Here is a 13,877-nt window from a genome sequence, read left to right as displayed (position 1 = left end):
CACAAGGCTAGTCTCAGAACTAAGAGGTATGAGTTACGAAGAAAGGGTGCGAGAAAGGCCCCTCGCGACACTGGACGACAGAAGAGTAAGGGGAGACATGATCACTACCTACAAAATTCTCAGAGGAATTAACAGGGAAAATAAAGATATACTGTTTAACAAGGGTGGTACGCGAACAAGGGGACACAGGTGGAAACTGAGTACCCAAATGAGCCACATGGACGTTAAAAAGAACTTTTTCAGTGTCTGACTAGTTAACAAATGGAATGCATTACGCAGTGATGTGGTGGAGGCTGACTCCATACACAGTTTCAAATATAGATATGATAGAGCCCAGTTGGCTCAGGAATCTGTACATCAGTTGATTGACAGTTCTGCGGCGGGACCAGAGTGCCAGAGCTCAACCCCTGCAAGCACAATTGGGTGAGTCCACTCAGACACACACCCTCTCTCTCCCTCCCTCTCTCTCACTCTGTATCTCTCTCTCTCTCTCTCTCTCTCTCTCTCTCTCTCTCTCTCTCTCTCTCTCTCTCTCTCTCTCTCTCTCTCTCTCTCTCTCTCTCTCTCTCTTTCTCCTCTCCTTTTCACTCTTTCCTCCCTCTCCCTTTCTCTAGCTCTACCTTCTCTCTCTCTCACTTTCTATATCAACCCTATCCCTCCCACTCCATCTCCCACTTTCGCCCCCCCCCCTTTTCCTGCACAATCTCCCTCCGCTACTCACCTCTCTTGCTGCTCTCTTTCACCCCTCTTTCTCATCCCCTTTTCTCTATTCCACCCCTCTCTCTCAATCCTCTCTCTCTCTCTCTCATTCTCTCTCTCTCTCTCTCTCTCTCTCTCTCTCTCTCTCTCTCTCTCTCTCTCTCTCTCTCTCTCTCTCTCTCTCTCTCTCTCTCTTTCTCTCTCTGTCCCCCTCCTGGCAAACCATATCACGACATAGTAGGAACAGGGACAAACATAGCAGCGAGAAGTACCAAGGAAACAGGGAAAAGTCAATGTGACCAAATGAAGGAAATGTTTGCCTGGGTTTTGGAGGATATCAGGAGGGAGGTGCAGGAAATGAATAATACAATAAACAGCCTGCAAAGCGAGCTGACAGCAGCAAAGTAGGAGATTAAAACCCTCAAAGAAAAAATACTGAGGCTGAGACTCAGGAAATCATTCAAAGAGCAGATGGAAATGGTACATTGGAAGGGAATGCCATTATACAAGCAACATTTGCCGAAATACTAAAAAGAACTTTGAAGCAATGTCTACAGTGAGGGAGGTAACCCTGAGAGCAGCCACCTCACAGGAAGCAGCAAGGTCCTCTAGTCAGTTGCTGGAAACAAAAAGATAAGTGGTAGCTCTGGGTATTAAAGAGCAGGAAGGCTCCAAGAGGACAGAATGGAATGATAAGGACAGAGTGGCAGTGAATGAAATACTAAGGAGGCTAGAGATGAATGGGACTGAACGTAGAATTGAGGTTTTCAGGTTAGGCTGGTACAACAAGGACAGAGGCCGCATGTTAAAGATAGTGTTTGCAAACGAGACCACAAAGGAGAAGAGTCTAACAAGGAAGAGCCACCTGCAATATGTGGGAGAATTCAAAAAAGTATTCCTCCAGAGGGACATGATGAGGGATGAGAGAGCCATGACAACAGAAGCAAGGAAGAAGCACAGGGCTTGAGGAGAAAACCAGGAAATCACAGTCCCCAACACAGCATCTCAGAGGAGAGGGAGGGGGGCCCACAATCAGCAACCCTTTAACACCAGAGAGGAGGGCAACTCCACACCAAGCTGAAGGAATGGTCGAATAAATGGTTGTTAGAGTTTAACCCAAGCAAATGTAATGTAATGAAGATAAGCGTAGGGAGCAGGAGGCCAGATACTAGGTATCATCTGGGAGATGAAATTCTTCATGAGTCAAAGAGAGAAAAAGACTTGGGGATTGACATCACGCCAGACCTGTCCCCTGCAGCCCATATCAAGAGGATAACATCAGTGGCATATGCCAGGCTGGCCAACATAAGAACGGCATCCAGAAACTAGTGTAAGGAATCATTCAGAACTTTGTGTACCACCTATGTCAGACCAATCCTGGATTATGCAGCCCCAGCATGGAGTCCATATCTACTCAAGCATTAGACTAAACTGGAAAAGGTTCAAAAGTTTGCCACCAGACTAGTTCCCGAGCTGAGAGGTATGAGCTACAAGGAGAGGTTAAGGGAATTAAACCTCACTTCAATGGAAGACAGAAGAGTTAGGGGGAACATGATCACCACTTTCAAGATTCTCACGGGAATTGGTAGGGTAGATAAAGACAGGCTATTTAACTCAAGGGCCACACGCACTTGGGGACACAGGTGGAAACTGAGTGCCCAAATTAGCCACAGAGATATTAGAAAGAACATTTTTAGTGTCAGAGTGGTTGACAAATGGAATGCATTAGGAAGTGATGTGGTGGAGGCTGACTCCATACACAGTTTCAAGTGTAGATATGATAGAGCCCAATAGGCTCAGGAACCTGTACACCTGTTGATTGACGGATGAGAGGCGGGACCAAAGAGCCAAAGCTCAACCCCCGCAAGCACAAGTAGGTAAGTACAGTTAGGTGAGTACACACACACACAAGGGAAGGAAAGACAAAGGGAGGAGCTGAGTGAGGTAAGGGAGGAGCTGAGTGAGGTCAGGAAGGGAGGGATGGCCAGAGGATGAAGGGAGAGAGAGAGAAGAAAGGATTCCCGGAATGAAGAAAGACCGAAGAGAGTGAGGGACTGAGTGAGGAAGGGCAGAAGCATGAAGAGATCACATGGACACCAGTAACGTGAGACTCCAACGTCGTGTTCCGCGAGAATAAGCCGGAAAGATTTAGGTTTTATGGTGAGAGTAACACAATTACCAGCCAGGACAGCGGCTGCCTCTGAGGGACCTGGAACGCCCCCCCACCCGGCCGATAATGTACAGCGGTAGTGGCACCATTAGCGAGAGATCCCGGGAGCAACACGAGGCTCCCAACGGCAGCACCAGCGGCCATGACAATAAACTCCCGATAGTTTAATCGACAGTTGTGAACGCTTTCACTGCCAATATCGGCATGGAAGACAGCAACAGCTTTATCGGGGAAATATCCAACCGGAACATAGTTTCAAAAGTAGCGCCATCAAGCGTATGCTGACGACTACCGATATCAAAGACATCTGCGAGTGCACGAGTGAATGAATGTCCTGACACGCAGAAGAAAGGTCAATAGTTGTATAAATGAAAGCAGGAAGGTGAAAGCCGCCAATAATAACATCAGAAACAGCATCACTGTGACCCATGAGTCGATGGCGTCAGCTTAACTGCTGCAGGTCGGGCTGGGCCCACGACGGACAAGCAGGTGTCGGCCGTGGCCAAGCAGGCGTCGGTGGTGGCCAAGCAGGTGTCGGTGGCGGCCAAGCAGGCGTCGGTGGCGGCCAAGCTGGCGTCGGTGGCGGCCAAGCTGGCGTCGTTGGTGGCCAAGCAGGCGTCGGTGGCGGCCAAGCAGGCGTCGGTGGCGGCCAAGCTGGCGTCGGTGGCGGCCAAGCTGGCGTCGTTGGTGGCCAAGCAGGCGTCGGTGGCGGCCAAGCAGGCGTCGGTGGCGGCCAAGCAGGCGTCGGTGGCGGCCAAGATGGCGTCGTTGGTGGCCAAGCAGGTGTCGGTGGCGGCCAAGCAGGCGTCGGTGGCGGCCAAGCAGGCGTCGGTGGCGGACAAGCAGGTGTCGGTGGCGGCCAAGCTGGCGTCGTTGGTGGCCAAGCAGGTGTCGGTGGCGGCCAAGCTGGCGTCGGTGGCGGCCAAGCTGGCGTCGGTGGCGGCCAAGCTGGCGTCGGTGGCGGCCAAGCTGGCGTCGGTGGCGGCCAAGCAGGCGTCGGTGGCGGCCAAGCAGGTGTCGGTGGCGGCCAAGCTGGCGTCGTTGGTGGCCAAGCAGGCGTCGGTGGCGGCCAAGCAGGCGTCGGTGGCGGCCAAGCTGGCGTCGGTGGCGGCCAAGCTGGCGTCGTTGGTGGCCAAGCAGGCGTCGGTGGCGGCCAAGCAGGCGTCGGTGGCGGCCAAGATGGCGTCGTTGGTGGCCAAGCAGGCGTCGGTGGCGGCCAAGCAGGTGTCGGCTGTGGCCAAGCAGGCGTCGGTGGTGGCCAAGCAGGCGTCGGCTGTGGACAAGCTGGTATCGGTGGCGGCCAAGCAGGTGTCGGTAGTGGCCAAGCAGGCGTCGGTGGCGGCCAAGCAGGCGTCGGTGGCGGCCAAGCAGGCGTCGGTGGTGGCCAAGCAGGCGTCGGTGGCGGCCAAGCAGGCGTCGGCCGTGGCCAAGCAGGCGTCGGTGGTGGCCAAGCAGGCGTCGGCTGTGGACAAGCAGGTATCGGTGGCGGCCAAGCAGGTGTCGGTAGTGGCCAGGCAGGCGTCGGTGGCGGCCAAGCAGGCGTCGGTGGTGTCCAAGCAGGCGTCCGTGATGGCCAAGCAGGCGTCGGTAGAGACCAAGCAGTCATCAGTGGTGGCCAAGCAGGCGTCGGTGGTGGCCAAGCAGGCGTCGGTGGTGGCCGAGCAGGCGTCGGTGGCAGCCAAACAGTCGTCGGTGGCGGCCAAGCATTTGTGGGTGGTGGCCAAGCAGGCGTCGGTGGTGTCCAAGCAGGTGTGGGTGGTGGCCAAGCAGGCGTCAGTGATGGCCAAGCAGGCGTCGGTGGTGGTCAAGCACGCGTCGGTGGTGGTCAAGCAGGCGTCGGTAGAGACCAAACAGTCATAAGTGGTGGCCAAGCAGGCGTCGGTGGTGGCCAAGCAGGCGTCGGTGGTGGCCGAGCAGGCGTCGGTGATGGCCAAGCAGGCGTCGGTGGCGACCAAGCAGGCGTCGGTGGCGGCCAAGCATTTGTGGGTGGTGGCTAAGCAGGCGTCGGTGGTGGCCAAGCAGGCGTCGGTGGCGACCAAGCAGGCGTCGGTGGTGGCCAAGCAGGTGTCGGTGGCGGCCAACCAGGCGTCGGTGGCGGCCAAACAGGTGTCGGTGATGGCCAAGCAGTCGTCGGTGGCGGCCAAGCAGTCGTCGGTGGCGGCCAAGCATTTGTGGGTGGTGGCCAAGCAGGTGTCGGTGGCGGCCAAGCAGGAGTCGGTGGCGGCCAAGCAGTCGTCGGTGGCGGCCAAGCATTTGTGGGTGGTGGCCAAGCAGGTGTCGGTGGCGGCCAAGCAGGTTTCGGTGATGGCCAAGCAGGTTTCGGTGATGGCCAAGCAGGTGTGGGTGATGGCCAAGCAGTCGTCGGTGGCGGCCAAGCAGGTGTGGGTGATGGCCAAGCAGTCGTCGGTGGCGGCCAAGCAGGCGTCGGTGGTGGCCAAGCAGGTGCGGGTGATGGCCAAGCAGTCGTCGGTGGCGGCCATGCAGGCGTCGGTGGTGGTCAAGCAGGCGTCGGTAGAGACCAAGCAGTCGTCGGTGGCGGCCAAGCAGGTGTCGGTGGTGGCCAAGCAGTCGTCGGTGGTGGTCAAGCAGTCGTCGGTGGCGGCCAAGCAGGCGTCGGTGGCGGCCAAGCAAGCGTCGGTGGCGGCCAAGCAAGCGTCGGTGGCGGCCAAGCAGGCATCGGTGGTGGCCAAGCAGGCGTCGGTGGCGGCCAAGCAGGCGTCTGTGGCGGCCAAGCAGGCGTCGGTGGTGGCCAAGCAGGCGCCGGTGGCGGCCAAGCAGGCGTCGGTGGCGGCCAAACAGTCGTCGGTGGCGGCCAAGCAAGCGTCGGTGGTGGCCAAGCAGGCGTCGGTGGTGGCCAAGCAGGCGTCGGTAGTGGCCAAGCAGGCGTCGGTGGTGGCCAAGCAGGCGTCGGTGGCGGCCAAGCAGGCGTCGGCCGTGGCCAAGCAGGCGTCGGTGGTGGCCAAGCAGGCGTCGGCTGTGGACAAGCAGGTATCGGTAACGGCCAAGCAGGTGTCGGTAGTGGCCAAGCAGGCGTCGGTGGCGGCCAAGCAGGCGTCGGTGGTGTCCAAGCAGGTGTGGGTGGTGGCCAAGCAGGCGTCGGTGATGGCCAAGCAGGCGTCGGTAGAGACCAAGCAGTCGTCAGTGGTGGCCAAGCAGGCGTCGGTGGTGGCCAAGCAGGCGTCGGTGGTGGCCGAGCAGGCGTCGGTGGCGGCCAAACAGTCGTCGGTGGCGGCCAAGCATTTGTAGGTGGTGGCCAAGCAGGCGTCGGTGGTTACCAAGCAGGTGTCGGTGGCGGCCAAGCAGGCGTCGGTGGCGGCCAAACAGATGTCGGTGATGGCCAAGCAGGCGTCGGTGGTGTCCAAGCAGGTGTGGGTGGTGGCCAAGCAGGCGTCAGTGATGGCCAAGCAGGCTTCGGTGGTGGTCAAGCAGGCGTCGGTAGAGACCAAGCAGTCATAAGTGGTGGCCAAGCATGCGTCGGTGGTGGCCAAGCAGGCGTCGGTGGCGACCAAGCAGGCGTCGGTGGCGGCCAAGCATTTGTGGGTGGTGGCCAAGCAGGCGTCGGTGGTGGCCAAGCAGGTGTCGGTGGCGGCCAAGCAGGCGTCAGTGGCGGCCAAACAGGTGTCGGTGATGGCCAAGCAATCGTCGGTGGCGGCCAAGCAGTCGTCGGTGGCGGCCAAGCATTTGTGGGTGGTGGCCAAGCAGGTGTCGGTGGCGGCCAAGCAGGAGTCGGTGGCGGCCAAGCTGTCGTCGGTGGCGGCCAAGCATTTGTGGGTGGTGGCCAAGCAGGTGTCGGTGGCGGCCAAGCAGGTTTCGGTGATGGCCAAGCTGGTTTCGGTGATGGCCAAGCAGGTGTGGGTGATGGCCAAGCAGTCGTCGGTGGCGGCCAAGCAGGTGTCGGTGGTGGCCAAGCAGGCGTCGGTGGCGGCCAAGCAGGCGTCGGTGGCGGCCAAGCAGGCGTCGGTGGCGGCCAAGCAGGCGTCGGTGGTGGCCAAGCAGGCGTCGGTGGCGGCCAAGCAGGCGTCGGTGGAGGCCAAGCAGTCGTCGGTGGCGGCCAAGCAGGCGTCGGTGGTGGCCAAGCAGGCGTCGGTAGCGGCCAAGCAGGCGTCGGTGGCGGCCAAGCAGGCGTCGGTGGCGGCCAAGCAGGCGTCGGTGGCGGCCAAGAAGGCGTCGGTGGCGGCCAAGCAGGCGTCGGTGGTGGCCAAGCAGGCGTCGGTGGTGGCCAAGCAGGCGTCGGTGGCGGCCAAGCAGGCGTCGGTGGTGGCCAAGCAGGCGTCGGTGGCGGCCAAGCAGGCGTCGGTGGCGGCCAAGCAGGCGTCGGTGGCGGCCAAGCAGGCGTCGGTGGAGGCCAAGCAGTCGTCGGTGGCGGCCAAGCAGGCGTCGGTGGTGGCCAAGCAGGCGTCGGTGGCGGCCAAGCAGTCGTCGGTGGCGGCCAAGCAGGCGTCGGTGGTGGCCAAGCAGTCGTCGGTGGCGGCCAAGCAGGCGTCGGTGGTGGCCAAGCAGTCGTCGGTGGCGGCCAAGCAGGCGTCGGTAGCGGCCAAGCAGGCGTCGGTGGTGGCCAAGCAGGCGTCGGTGGTGGCCAAGCAGGCGTCGGTGGTGGCCAAGCAGTCGTCGGTGGCGGCCAAGCAGGCGTCGGTGGCGGCCAAGCAGTCGTCGGTGGTGGCCAAGCAGGCGTCGGTGGTGGCCAAGCAGGCGTCGGTGGTGGCCAAGCAGGCGTCGGTGGTGGCCAAGCAGGTGTCGGTGGTGGCCAAGCAGGCGTCGGTGGTGGCCAAGCAGGCGTCGGTGGTGGCCAAGCAGGCGTTGGTGGCGGCCAAGCAGGCGTCTGTAGAGACCAAGCAGTCGTCGGTGGCGGCCAAGCAGTCGTCGGTGGCGGCCAAGCAGGCGTCTGTAGAGACCAAGCAGTCGTCGGTGGAGGCCAAGCAGTCGTCGGTGGCGGCCAAGCAGGCGTCGGTGGTGGCCAAGCAGGCGTCGGTAGCGGCCAAGCAGGCGTCGGTGGCGGCCAAGAAGGCGTCGGTGGCGGCCAAGCAGGCGTCGGTGGCGGCCAAGCAGGCGTCGGTGGTGGCCAAGCAGGCGTCGGTGGCGGCCAAGCAGGCGTCGGTGGTGGCCAAGCAGGCGTCGGTGGCGGCCAAGCAGGCGTCGGTGGAGGCCAAGCAGTCGTCGGTGGCGGCCAAGCAGGCGTCTGTGGTGGCCAAGCAGGCGTCGGTGGCGGCCAAGCAGTCGTCGGTGGCGGCCAAGCAGGCGTCGGTGGTGGCCAAGCAGTCGTCGGTGGCGGCCAAGCAGTCGTCGGTGGCGGCCAAGCAGGCGTCGGTAGCGGCCAAGCAGGCGTCGGTGGTGGCCAAGCAGGCGTCGGTGGTGGCCAAGCAGGCGTCGGTGGTGGCCAAGCAGGCGTCGGTGGTGGCCAAGCAGTCGTCGGTGGCGGCCAAGCAGGCGTCGGTGGTGGCCAAGCAGGCGTCGGTGGTGGCCAAGCAGTCGTCGGTGGTGGCCAAGCAGGCGTCGGTGGTGGCCAAGCAGGTGTCGGTGGTGGCCAAGCAGGCGTCGGTGGTGGCCAAGCAGGCGTCGGTGGTGGCCAAGCAGTCGTCGGTGGTGGCCAAGCAGGCGTCGGTGGTGGCCAAGCAGGTGTCGGTGGTGGCCAAGCAGGCGTCGGTGGTGGCCAAGCAGGCGTCGGTGGTGGCCAAGCAGGCGTTGGTGGCGGCCAAGCAGGCGTCTGTAGAGACCAAGCAGTCGTCGGTGGCGGCCAAGCAGTCGTCGGTGGCGGCCAAGCAGGCGTCTGTAGAGACCAAGCAGTCGTCGGTGGAGGCCAAGCAGTCGTCGGTGGCGGCCAAGCAGGCGTCGGTGGCGGCCAAGCAGGCGTCGGTGGTGGCCAAGCAGGCGTCGGTGGTGGCCAAGCAGTCGTCGGTGGCGGCCCAAGAGACGCCCACAAGAGGCGCCACAATAGGCGGCACAAGAAGCGGCACAAGAGGCGCCACAAGAGGCGCCCACAAGAGGCGGCACAAGAGGCGGCACAAGAGGCGGCACAAGAGGCGCCACAAGAGGCGCCACAAGAAGCGGCACAAGAGGCGCCACAAGAGGCGGCACAAGAAGCGGCACAAGAGGCGCCACAAGAGGCGGCACAAGAGGCGCCCACAAGAGGCGGCACAAGAGGCGCCACAAGAGGCGCCACAAGAGGCGCCACAAGAGGCGCCACAAGAGGCGGCACAAGAGGCGCCCACAAGAGGCGGCACAAGAGGCGCCACAAGAGGCGCCACAAGAGGCGCCCACAAGAGGCGGCACAAGAGGCGGCACAAGAGGCGGCACAAGAGGCGCCCACAAGAGGCGCCCACAAGAGGCGGCACAAGAGGCGCCACAAGAGGCGCCACAAGAGGCGGCACAAGAGGCGGCACAAGAGGCGGCACAAGAGGCGCCCAGAAGAGGCGGCACAAGAGGCGTGGTAAAATCCACTAATATCAGCAGCAGTAAACAGGTACAACCGCATATAATTAAGGGACACCCAGGTGACCCTATTAATTTCATCAGGTGATATCAGGTGAAGCATCGCTCGTATATATATATACGTGGTTGTGGCCGCTACGGGCTCTATACACGCTATACAGGCCTCAGGTGACAGGTTGGCCTGGGGGGGGGGGTGCATGTGAGGGGGAGGGGAAAGAAGGGGAAGGGAAGGAAGGGAAGTGGATGGAAGGGCATCACCAAGGTGAGAGGTTAGAGAACACTTTAAGGAGAGGTGGCAGAGGGGGGAAAGGTAGGCTCTTGTTAGTGGTAACTCGGCCCAAGAAGAAAGTTTTAACATTTGTTCACAAACACAGTGATCCAAATTAGCACGTACAAACACGCACACAAAACTCTGTGTGTGTGTGTGCGCGCGCGCGTGTGTGTGCGTGTGTGTTGCCTGTTAGTGCCTGCAGGATCATTCTTCGGCAAAAGACTTGCGACCATCACGTCTGCTTTCATATCTACTTACGAAAATTGTAACATGGATTCGGTTCTATTACCTCCTTGTTCAGTTAATTACAGAGTACTTAATATTCTTAATATAACAGAGTAATTAATATAATACTCTTATATTAAAGGATTATTTCTTACGTCCAGGTGGCCCATCTGTGTCCACACCTTCCATCTGTGTCCACACCTTCCATCTGTGTCCACACCTTCCATCTGTGTCCTCACCTTCCATCTGTGTCCACACCTTCCATTTGTGTCCACACCTTCCATCTGTGTCCACACTTTCCATCTGTGTCTTCACCTTCCATTTGTCTCCACACCTTCCATCTGTGTCCACACTTTCCATCTGTGTCCACACCTTCCATCTGTGTCCACACTTTCCATCTGTGTCCTCACCTTCCATTTGTCTCCACACCTTCCATCTGTGTCCACACTTTCCATCTGTGTCCACACCTTCCATCTGTGTCCACACCTTCCATCTGTGTCCTCAACTTACATCTATGTCGTCTCTTTTTCATTGTTATTACTTATATATATTTCGACATTTTCTCCACCCTATCAATTCCATTTGTTAATGCTCATCCTTTCTTGTCTTTCCCCTCTTCTGTCGTCTTGTTTCGCTAGGTCCATTTCCCCTCTTACAACGAACCACTTAGTTGAGTGACCATCATTGGTGCAAGCTGCGTGTGTGTGTGTGTGTGTGTGTGTGTGTGTGTGTGTGTGTGTGTGTGTGTGTGTGTGTGTGTGTGTGTGTGTGTGTGTGCTGATCTAGCAGAGTATACTGGGGGCGAGACATAGCTCCTGGGGGCCAACTCCTCCTGTTTGGTCCACCTAACTTTCAAGTACTCTGTCTTAACTTCTCTTGGTTTTAAGTTGGGTCTAATTGCGTACTATCCTCACTGCGTACGAGAATTTTCTTATCTTTCTCTCTGACGCATTAGTGTTTCCATCCTATATATGGTTCCACTCGTTCTGTTGTGTATTGGAGATTTGATCCCTTCCATTACTTCGTTCCTCTATCCCTTCATTCCTCTATCCCTTCGTACCTCTATCCCTTCGTACCTTACATATTGTGGTCATATCTTCTCTGGTCCACCGCTCCTCCAGTGTAGTTAAATTCAGGTCCCATAATAAATAATCATACATGGTATCTTTTATTTTTGCTCATATTTGATTATATAATTTACAGTCTCTCGACGTGTGATTGAGATTAACCAAATTGTAGTTACAATATTCCTGCCTGAGCTTACACGCGTGCGAGGCATGGAGACATAGCCTGTATACCCTTCTTGGTGGACTAAGACATTATTCCAGGGGGAAGAATATATGACGCAGTGACAGTAAGATTATAGTTATTAAGACTGAGCAAGATTACAGCCCTTCCTTGTAAGACGAGCGTCCCTCAAGGTGTCAAGTTACCCCAGGTATGAAGGGCTGCGTGTCCACCACAGCTTATGTCTCCACAATCACTGAATTCTCCCCCCACCCCGGGCGCTGTGTATGAATAACTACAGCAGCGCCTGTAACCGCATACTACAGGAAGGTAGGGAAGAGGGGAGGGGGGGGAGGTGGAAAATATGGTGAAGAAGGTTGATCCACCAGTCTATCCTCACAATTATTGCCTATCTTCAGCGCTATCCTCAGACCCTAGCCTCCCAATTAACTCTTTTTCACGCTATCGAATATTACGCCAAATATTCCAATGATTTAGTGAAATCAATAACATCTAAATATTGACGAGACCTTTTACCAGGTGCGTGGTCAAATCATAAATGTTTGTCGTTAGGCAAAAATCACTGCCAATTCGACGCCTGTCAGACAGTTAGATCGAGTTGGGACGGAGGAAACAACAGTGAAGAGAGGTAGGGATTGAGGGTGTGTGTGTAATGAGTGGAGTGGTGACCGTGTGACAGCGGCATGATGATGTGCAGGGGGAAGGGAGAGATAGATTGCAATATTTGTGAAGAGAATGGGAGGGGTTGTGTTGGTGTCCAAGCTGATCTTGTCCCTGTGAGCAGGGGTACTGATACGTAACTGTTTGAAGGAGTGTGAGTGGTCTTGGTAAGGAGAAAGAGAGAGGGAGAGAGAGAGAGAGAAACAAAGATACCTTTTGTTATTTCACAGCTATGTAACAATATAATTAAAATTTCCTGGAAAATTGGCGCGTATCTATATAGAAACTGAAAGCAGAAGCTTGGGCTCTATCTGAAAATTTATATATATATATATATATATATATATATATATATATATATATATATATATATATATATATATATATATATATATATATATATATATATGAGAACAAGCCTGAATGGTCCCCAGGACTATATGCAACTGAAAACTCACACCCCAGAAGTGACTCGAACCCATACTGCCAGGAGCAATGCAACTGGTATGAACAGGACGCCTTAATCCACTTGACCATCTCGACCGGACATAAGGAGATGATAGTCGAAGCTATTTGAACCACCCCCCCCCCCCGCCCCGCTGGCACCCGGATGGTAATCTTTTGGCATAGCATTTTATCAAATCACCTCATTCTTTGGGGCACACGTGAGGAACATAAATGCGAACAAGCCTGAATGGTTCCCAGGACTATATGCAACTGAAAACTCACACAACAGAAGTGATTCTAACCCATACTGCCAGGAGAAACGCAACTGGTATGTACAGGACGCCTTAATCCACTTGACCATCACGACCGGACATAAGGAGGTGATAGCCGAAGCTATTTGAACCACCCTCCCGCCGGCACCCGGATGGTAATCTTGGGCATAGCATTTTATCAAATCACCTCATTCTTTGGAGCACACGTGAGGAACACAAATGCGAACAAGCCTGAATGGTCCCCAGGACTATATGCAACTGAAAACTCACACAAACTCATAAAGCAAAAAATAATTGTAGGGAAGGGGGGGGTAGGAGAAAAGCACACAGAAACTGTATTGGAGGGAACCTAAACATTCCATCTAATGCGTTATGTGTGGTTACCTCCGAGGTTAAGGGTCCCCCTTCTTCCAGCCTGAGGAGGTACTCCATTCCATTCTCATATTTCACTTTCGAGTGTCAACGACTCTCGAAGAGAGCTAAAAGGTGCAACGCTGTACTGCAACATCGTAACGGAATGTGCATATATATGTGTGTGAGTTTGTATATACATGTCTAAATGTATGGCTGAATACATGTATGCATATACGTATGTATAAGCCAATTTTTTCAACCTAACAACCAGTAATAATCTCTCGAACGTATAATACCCGACTCTAAAACCACCCGTATAATTAACAAGGTAATCTGTGATCGGTGCCAATTATATATACTTTATAAAATTATGTGTAAAATATATTGTTAATCTTTTTTCCCACAGGTAAACCACTAAAGGCTTGGGAAACATTACCGCGAGTCGAGGGATATTATATAACAGAAAAATATTTGCATTCCATATACTGAAATGTTATTTATAACTGAAGCTGACAGAGGCTTCAACATTCTTACTGGGCTCGATCCCTGGTTCAGGTAGAGTTGTCTGTGTACACTTTACAATGCTACACTCGACCGAGGTGTGGACGGAAGGTTAAGGGCAATGATGGGAGTTGACCAAACCACACACTAGAAAGTGAAGGGATGACGACGTTTCGGTCCGTCCTGGACCATTATCAGGTCAATTGTGAGATCGATCTATTGTCGATTGTTACATTCACAATCTACTTGAGAACGGTACAGGACGGACCGATACGTCGTCGTCCCTTCACTTTCTAGTGTGTGGTATGGTCGACATATTTTAGCCACGTTATTGTGACTCCTCGTCTGCAATGATGGAAGGTTTTAGGTCGATATGGTTGATGATGGTATGCTTTGGGTAGTCGCTTGTGGTTATGAGAGAGTGAATTTTAAAGGGTGTGAGTGGGTGTAGGCTACTGTGGGCAGGTATGTGTAACTGTGGGTTGGCGTGGACAGGTGTGGGTTGGTGTCTGCGAGTGTGTGGGTGGGATCACACTCACGTCTGGAATATGCTAAAGTCGGTCGCTGTTTCCTCCTGGAGTATAGACTGCCTGCACTCCGACAG

At 55.8% G+C, this 13,877-nt stretch overlaps 3 protein-coding genes across 3 annotated transcripts in view; all 3 read left to right on the top strand.

Moving 5' to 3' along the window:
• The window catches only part of LOC138373375 (prophage side tail fiber protein homolog StfR-like), a 52,511-nt gene extending 47,782 nt beyond the window's left edge, over nt 1-4,729 (top strand). Inside the window, exons 6-7 of the mRNA XM_069339573.1 lie at nt 3,316-4,177; nt 4,262-4,729. Of these exons, the coding sequence (XP_069195674.1) occupies nt 3,316-4,177; nt 4,262-4,729 (1,330 nt within the window). The remainder of the gene's footprint in view (nt 1-3,315; nt 4,178-4,261) is intronic.
• A 66-nt stretch (nt 4,730-4,795) lies between these two features.
• On the top strand, nt 4,796-6,115 carry LOC138373374 (prophage side tail fiber protein homolog StfR-like). Its single transcript, XM_069339572.1, has 3 exons — nt 4,796-5,044; nt 5,144-5,380; nt 5,774-6,115. The coding sequence occupies exons 1-3, from the start codon at nt 4,796-4,798 to the stop codon at nt 6,113-6,115; spliced, it is 828 nt and encodes a 275-aa protein (XP_069195673.1).
• Nucleotides 6,116-6,193: 78 nt separating this feature from the next.
• On the top strand, nt 6,194-13,261 carry LOC138373373 (tol-Pal system protein TolA-like). Its single transcript, XM_069339571.1, has 4 exons — nt 6,194-6,235; nt 6,362-6,571; nt 8,504-8,789; nt 13,179-13,261. Exons 1-4 carry the CDS (start codon nt 6,194-6,196, stop codon nt 13,259-13,261), a joined length of 621 nt encoding a protein of 206 aa, XP_069195672.1.
• Nucleotides 13,262-13,877: the final 616 nt, after the last annotated feature.

This window comes from Procambarus clarkii, chromosome 42, assembly GCF_040958095.1.
Source record: "Procambarus clarkii isolate CNS0578487 chromosome 42, FALCON_Pclarkii_2.0, whole genome shotgun sequence".
NCBI classification, from domain to species: domain Eukaryota; kingdom Metazoa; phylum Arthropoda; class Malacostraca; order Decapoda; family Cambaridae; genus Procambarus; species Procambarus clarkii.
This window is presented reverse-complemented; position numbering and strand designations above follow the sequence as displayed.